The sequence below is a fragment of the Eurypyga helias genome, unplaced genomic scaffold (assembly GCF_000690775.1).
Source record: "Eurypyga helias isolate BGI_N326 unplaced genomic scaffold, ASM69077v1 scaffold22476, whole genome shotgun sequence".
Taxonomy (NCBI): Eukaryota; Metazoa; Chordata; class Aves; order Eurypygiformes; family Eurypygidae; genus Eurypyga; species Eurypyga helias.
The window spans coordinates 2,493-10,579 of NW_010256427.1; the positions used below are offsets into that span (position 1 = coordinate 2,493).

At 42.2% G+C, this 8,087-nt stretch overlaps 1 protein-coding gene across 1 annotated transcript in view; it reads left to right on the plus strand.

Moving 5' to 3' along the window:
• Positions 1-1,722: 1,722 nt before the first annotated feature.
• Positions 1,723-8,087, plus strand: part of ANKRD44 (ankyrin repeat domain 44) — a gene marked incomplete at its 5' end in the record, with an annotated part of 63,030 nt that continues 56,665 nt past the window's right edge. Inside the window, one exon of the mRNA XM_010153668.1 lies at positions 1,723-1,801. Coding sequence (XP_010151970.1) covers positions 1,723-1,801 — 79 coding nt within the window. The remainder of the gene's footprint in view (positions 1,802-8,087) is intronic.

Genomic DNA, 8,087 nt, shown 5'->3' on the forward strand with positions numbered 1-8,087 from the left:
GCTAGTTCATGTGAGGGTGAACTCTGATTTGTCCGGCTTCGGATCAATGGAGAATTTTTAGGTTTTTTTCCTTTTGGAGAAATTAAGATTAAATTCAGTTGCATGACTAAACCCATCTTTCTCTGCAGACTCGATTCTCAATTAAATAGGATTTTGCATTGATTTTAAAAAGTGAAAGCTGAGAATACTTATAGACAGTTATTCCTATTACAGAAGGATAAAAATTCTACTTTTCTCTTTCATGTCCTTTCTTCCTTCAACTATCAAATGTCCATCACATTTACCGTTTAGGATAGTCAACAAAGCACTGAATATCCTTGGTTCCTTGATAGAGAAATCTGCTTGGTCTTGTATCGTTAGCCTTCAACTTCAGTCTACTCTGTTCTGTTGCCAAACTTGGCTGTGTTGCAAGAAGCTGCCGCAGAGTTTATCCAAGAGGTACAATAGCTATTGCAAATCTTACATTGTACTAAAGAGAGGTTCATGCATTAAAACAAACAAGGTAAAAGATAAATAAAACCGATTCTGGTTTTGTACAAATGTTCAATCAGCCTTAGCATATTTTTTGCCACAGATAGCCTTAGGGTAGGTAATATGAAAACCTTGGGCATGTTAAGAGTGGTATTTTACTTGACAGGCTCAGAGATACGTTTCAGGGGAGTGTAAATACCAGTAGAGTTTCTGTGTTGGTATCACCTGCGGGAAGTGTTGAATCTGTTACCAGCTTACAGGATTTAATGCTGGTAGGTTGTAATTTGATAAGTTTGACTGATAAGTCTCTTAGAACTTTTTTTGTATAAGTGGTTAGGAAACGGAAATGAAATACATTTAAGACTGGAAACAGGCATAAAGAGTATAATGAGCAGTATTAGAAGTTGTTGTGATTTTTGTTGTCCATATTACAGTGTTTAACAGTTTCTTTTAAAGGCCTGTGTTCTGGAATCATCTGAATAAAGCAATAAAATCAAGTGCTTTTTTTTGTAAACACTGTATTTATACTCCTTTAAGTTAGAAAAAAAATCATGAAAAGGTGACTCCCTACAGCTGAAAATTACAGAAATCCAATGAAAGTGAATGTATTTCAGAAGTTGTGTATATGATTATTACAATTCTTCTAAGTTTAAAGATACAGACCCGTCTGGTAGTATTTTCTTCGTGTTTAAAGGTCGATCAAGGCTTATGAGCCCTTTTTGCGCTGCAGTAGTCACCCAGGCTAAATGGTGTACAAGAACTTTTGTAGACTAAGAGGATTGCATCTTGTCCTTGTGTGAGGTTTCGAACCATTCTCCAGAGATAGCCTTTTGAGGATTCTGGTGTTGCATTATTGATGCAGACTGCATTGCAACGTTTGATGTCCAAAAGCACATGAATTATATCTCTGCAATACCTAGAGTGGGAAGTGTTTCTGAAAGAGACCCAGGGGTGACATCTTTCCTGATTTTAGATTTGATTTGATCTACCTGTAAATAGGATGTCAGAGTGAAGACCGTGTCTCTGCAAGGTCTGGTGGACCCGAGTAATAAAAAAGTTGAGGATTATTGAGTGAAAGTGTGTTGATCAGACCTTGAAATTTGTTCTTTTGCTAGTTGAGAACGCATTTCTAATTATAACCAGAAATACACATAGAGAAGTAAACACTAGATGTGAATCCATTGCTCTTTAACTCTAATGCTTGCAGCTATTGACCAGGTTTTGTAACTGGACAATCTATGGTTTTTTTAGGATGCTGAGAAACGAACTCCTCTTCATGTTGCATCATTCCTGGGAGATGCAGACATCATTGAGCTTCTCATTTTGTCAGGTAAGGTAGTATCCCTCACTGTTATTAACTGGTAAATTAGCTAATGTTAAAGCTACAATCAATACCCAGCAAAGCATATATGAGTGAGCTTTGAGCTGTGCCTATTACTAAGTTTCACAGAGCTGGTTTCTGTTGTTGCAGGCTTAGAAAATATATTTAAATTGGGTAATACAATTATAAAACATGCACTGTAACTGATCGGAATTAATAAACAAAGCAACTAGTTTTAAAAACTTGTAAAGCATTCAAACTGACAGTATTTGTGCATTTAGAAACTTGCTGAAGTATATATTTGAGATGTGGGCTCGTGTCCTGGAGTACAAGCCAAGAATCCCTGTTAAACAAAAATTTATCATGGAGTAATAGCAAAAAAGTTATGAATGAGCTTGAATGAATTGTAAGTGGTATTTACATTAGAAACATAATTCTAAGAGTGGGAAAGTTAATGTAGAGAATAGAAATTCTGCAGTAGCTCATATCTAAACAAAAAATCAAAGAATATTTCCCAACTGTTGTTCCGTTCAATCTCATAATGTGTCAGAACAAAGCATAAAGCAGCCATCTCTCAAGAAGCACATGTAATTCATGGCAAACTTCTGGATGTGCTTGCAGATTTCAAAGACACTGTAAAATGCAGAGCTGTAAGGGAAAGCTTATGGGGGTTTAAGAATGTGGGATTGAAAGGAACCTTATGGTACAAATGTCTAACCCTTTGCAAGCAACCTTGCTATATGATTGCTTTCACAAATTATTAGCCTGCTTCTTTAAACAAGCTGCTTTTCATTTTTTTGAAAGTTATTTCAGAACTATCAGTCCTGTGGTTGTGAGGCACCTTCTCATTTCCAGCCTTGGATCCTAGAGTAATTCAGGCTGGAAGGGTTTTCTAGAGGTTTCCTGATCCAGCCCTCTGCTTAGAGCACCACCCAAAAAGGTAGTTTCAAAGTTAGATCAGGCTGTTACGGGCACGTGCAGACCACACAAACACATTCCTTTGGATTATCCGCCTAACCACACCCAGAGAAGGTGGGAAATGAGAATCGCCTCCTCTATACGGTTTTGGGGACATTTTGAGTTGTCCAGTTACTTAATGAGGTAACTGGTTGGACATATATCATACATCAGATCTTTCTGCTCTAACCCTGATGCCAGCAGAATGATTTAAATGAACATTCCTCTGCTGACTGGTTATGCTTGGGTGAGTTTTCAGTATGCCAAATGCAAACATGGTTTTCTTCACTGGGAGGTAAAGGTTAATAAACTTCACCTGTGCATGTGTTTGTCACACACTGTTGTTCCATTGTGGGGTGAGAAGATTCCAGGAGCAATGTCTTTTTTTAAGTTTGCCAGGTCATGGCACAGGCCATACCCCCATAAGGAGCAAGATGTAGCCATGGTGCCCATTTCTCCCCTGAATCACAATAGCATCAAAAAATGTCCTGGTGAACATTCTTGTCTTCTACCATGTTCCTGATGAGGGAAGGAGGCTTTCTAGTGTTCTTCTGGGACACTTAGTTCCAGCACCTCACTGCAAATATGTCATCCACACACTATAGGGTTTTGTTTGGTTTACATCATAAAATGCAGGTGATACACCTTGGGTTTTTTTTACATATCCATGTGAGTTTGGAAAACCTACAATGTGCGCTTTTAAAAATTGGACTTTGTGTCAGTGGGGCGGTGCTGAGGTTCAGCCTGCAGGAGCTGTGTGCGTCTTTAGCAGCTGGCTCAGCATGAGTCAGAATTAATTTTGTGTTGCATATTATACCTATTCATTGGCATTTAAATCTCTGAAGTGTCACTACTAATGATGAGCATGGGTACTTTTGTCCAAGAGCAGGTTTGGAGGTTTATGAGGTTTTGAGGTGCGGATTTATGAGTTGTTATACACACCTCTGTTATTTTGAGCTCTCTGTGAACTAGGCTTCAAAGACAACAGCAGCATCTTCCCTTTGCTTCACCTCTTCATTCAGTAAAGTGTATCATAAAAGATTAATCTGACCATAAAATTTAGTTACATAAGCAGAAAAACTTTGTTGTCTGACTTAAAATGAGAGGGTGTTTTCGCAGAGAGAAAGCACAAAAATGCTTGCCCTTGTCATCAAACAGTATTCTCAGCATGAGTAGAAGCTAGGAGGAGTAGCAACCCATTGCTTTTGTACAGGACTCAGGAGAGAAATGAAATGAAATATGCACATTCTGAGATTTGTGGCCCATGAACTGGTGGCAGCTCAAATAAATGTAGTGTCTAATGAATAAAACTTCTGCCCACGTGGTTGGAGACAGCCCAGAAATGGCTTTCTAGGTAGCCACTGAAATGGAGTCTGTTTGGAATTGATACAGGAGACAGAGTGCCAGATCCCTCAACTGGTATGAATCACCCGGCCCATTAAATGTCAGAGCTAGGTAGATTTACACCAGCTTAAAGGTCTGATCCACAATCATATGGTTCAAACTGGGGAAATGTGCTGTATGGTTTTGTTTTTCCAGGCTGCATGAAAGCAGGGAGCTTTGAGCACTTCTTCACCTCCTTTCTGTCAGGAGGGAGAAGGACCAGGGCAACCATCTCACATAAATGAAGCTCTGTGTGATGACAGTCATGCATGTGCAAGAGCTGTCTGTGCAAGAGCAAGCTCCATTTTCACTGGTGCCGGTGCCTCTCCCCCTCCTGGGCTTTGTTCTGCTGGTGCCTCTCCCCCTCCTGGGCTTTGTTCTGCTGCCTGAGGGCGTAATGTTTGAGCTCAGTCCCTTACCCCTTGTTCCTCACTGAGGAGCTCGCGATCTTACCATACCCTACTCTTTCTGAAGGCTCTGAGCTGCTTGGCAAGGAGCCTGTGCACTGGGGGTGCATGCATTGTTGACATCACCCTTCACAGGTTGCACAAGGGCTGAGGGACAGGACAAATGGCAGCACGCTTTGGAAGGGCTCCAGGTGAGCTCTGCCATGTGCATTTGGAAGTGAGACTTGCATGCACAGGGGGTTCTGGGCCATCCCTGCTGTGTAGGCAGCAGAGGAAGGTGCTGCGTAACTCGCGTTCAGGGCTCCCTCTCTCATGGCATGCTAAAGAACAGGTGGGTTGGAGAAGCAGCCTTCCCTCTGCCTCTCCCATGGCTTTGAGGCTCCTGTCCTTGGGGATTAGGAGTATCCCCTCTGGGTGGAAACTTGGATGATGTCCCAGGACTCTCTCCTCTCTCCTGCATTCTATGATTCTATGCATTAGTGACCCAGGACCTGTATGCTCTTTCCTGGAGGGATCCCCAGGCCACTTCCCTCCCTAGCAGGTGACTCGGACTTGCCACCAAGGGGATCCTGCCTAACCTTCTGTTTTTATTTATGTCATTAATAGGTTAACGATAGTTTCCTTCCTCCACTGACTATTCCTAATTTCAGACATTTAACCATAGAATCACAGAATGGTTTGGGTTGGAAGGGACCTTAAAGTCCATCTAGTTCCAACCCCCCTGCCATGGGCAGGGACACCCTCCGCTAGACCAGGTTGCTCAAAGCCTCATCCAGCCTGGCCTTGAAGATATCCAGGGATGGGGCATCCACAGCTTCTCTGGGCAACCTGTCCTAGTGCCTCACCACCTTCTTTGGGAGGAATTTCTTCCTGATATCTGATCGAAATCTCCCCGCTTTCAGTTTAAACCCGTTACCAGTTTTATATAAACCGTTGTATTTAGACTGCAGAATCTAGTTATTAGAGACCTGTGGATTTGGCAGACATGCTGGATGGAAAACTGTACTTCAGTTAGGATGAAGAGATGTTAACCTAATCCTGAAAGCCAGCATTGGGCTGTTTAGACAGGGGCAATTTCAGATTTATTTCCTCCTTTGGCAGAAAAATTTGAGAGTGAAGGATGGCAAACAGCCATGTTACAGAGTGTATTACAGAATGTTTCCTCTCTGTTGATTTTATCTGTAACTTTATATGTTGTCTACTCCAGCCTCACAGCAAATCCAACAGCCAAGCCTTTCCTTCAGGCCCACAGTTACGAGCCCTCCCAAGGGCAGAGTGCAGAGGATGGGGCAGACAAAAGGCTTTTCTATGGAGAGGGCTTATTTTTTTTCGGTTGATATTTTATGCATTGGGTGGGGGCTGTGGCTACCTGAAAGAATGTTAAGGAAAATCTTTAAAGCAGTTTATCTTTTCAAGGAAGATTGTACTATGAAGGACACCATATACACCAATTTGCGTGTGTTATCAGCCCTCTTTGTCCTTATAAATACACAGATCAATTCCCAGAGTATTGTGGGAAGTGCATTGAAGCATGGTTAAGGTACTTGGTCCAGAGTGAATAGAGGGACGCTGAATTTCTGGGTGACTTTGAGGAAGTGTTGTGGAATGGACTTGAAAATTTAACTTCTGATTTTTGGACACAGCTGATTTTAGTTGCCTCAGCATGTTGTAGAGCACTTAGTCTTCAGAGCTGGATTTCTGTGTTACTCGGTGCTTTCAAAGAGCTGTCCCCCGAGCAGTCACAGATGGACGCTCAAGGTTGTGAAGTGTAGAGGACACCTTTGAAAACATGAGTGTTGTTCCCCGGGTGCCTCCGCTTGATCTCCTTTGAAACAGCAGGTATTTCTGACCTGAAGGAGCGCGCCAGTGCTGGTGAAGTTTTTCATTGTCATCAACCGTTGCCTGCAAGGAACTGCTGGGAACCTAAAAGCTGAGTTTTGGTGAAGGAAATGGGGAGTATGGAGGGAAACATTTTGAAACGTCTCTCCAGAAAACATGCACCTCAGTAAATGGACAACAGCAGTTCCTTTCACAGGCAACAGTTGAATCGTGCAGCTTTCTAAAAAGAGAAATCACACACATATTCGGCCCATACATTGAATGAGATGTGTAAGAGCAATTTCACTTGGTCACAAAAAGACCCCCAAAACAGAGGTACAGGGATGTGGAAAACAGCCGAGGAAGAAAAGGCTGATAGCATGCTCTGTATTATTTTATTATACTGGTATTGGTTTGCTTTTATTATTTTCATTACCCGTTTTCTTGGCACCTATTTCAGTTTCTCAGAGGGGAAGTGGATCAGTGAAAGGCATGAATATCTACTGATGGGGACACTTCCCTAGGTTTTCTGATCATCTTCCTACTCACCAAAGCCACTGGAGTTGGTGAATACTGAGGAATGCATGTTTGTCACACTCTGCTGCTCCACACACAAACCTTTCTGATTTGCAACCATCTTGTAGGAGTTAGTGAATGGGTAGAAATAAACCAAAAGGAACCGTACTGAGGAACATAAGGCAAATACAAAATAAATTTCTAAGCCTAAAAATAGGTATTTAGTGGCAGTCATCAGGAATTCATCTAGGCAATCTTTGCATCCCTGAGACCCGTACCAGGCCAAATCAGTGTAACGTGAGGTGCCTTGGAGTCTGTCAGCTTCCTGATGGTGGAGGAGGTTGTGTCTCTAGAGCCTGGGGCAGAGTGTAGGTAACGGGCAGGACACTAACCTGCATCAACCATAATGTCTTCCCATGAAGACAAAAGAAGCTGGCAGCTTCCTTGCTTGGACAGATTCGTTAGAAAACTCTTTGGAACTGTTGTCTTTTCTAAAGGGTGTTTTTTCCAGCTGGCAGGTGGTGCCACCAGGTACCTTGTTCTGAGGTGAGTTCAGAGGATTGCCTCTAATTGTTGCAATAGTTAGGAAAGTGGCTTTCTTTTTCTTGGAGCCAAAAAATTATATCCCAACTTGTGGAAATATGAAAGAACTTGTTTCTTCTCTGATTATCTAGCACAATTCCCAGTAACCACTGTGATTCAGAGGCAAGAACCTTAATATTCCTGAGAAACCGCTCTCGGAAAGTACTTCTGATTCAGAGAGTGTGATTTATTAATTACAGGCTTTGGTATGCACTTAAGTTATGGTGCAAAATGAAGCTTAAGAATCCTTTTGTTCATGAAGTTCAGAGGCTCATCCAGGCTATGGGCATGACGCTTGTGCTTCTCAAATTTTTCTGCATGTGCTAATCATCTCAGACCAGTACTGCTACCTGCAGACCGGAGAGGTACAACATTTTCAGGTGAAGCCCTCTTGAAAATTAGCTTCTCTAGTCCCTTTCACTGGATTTCCTGTCTAGGGTATCACATCAGTGAATCACTTTAATATTTCTTTTGAACAAGTCTGTTTTACCGCACAGATGTACAGGATCCCGGTGGGTTTTTGTGTGCAGTCAGCCAGCACCGCTATAGTTGTTATATATTCTTCCTTTATTCTGGCAAGCCCTCCCCAGCCCATCCTCTCGTGCAGCTGTCTTTGTCGGAGCGCTGAACCG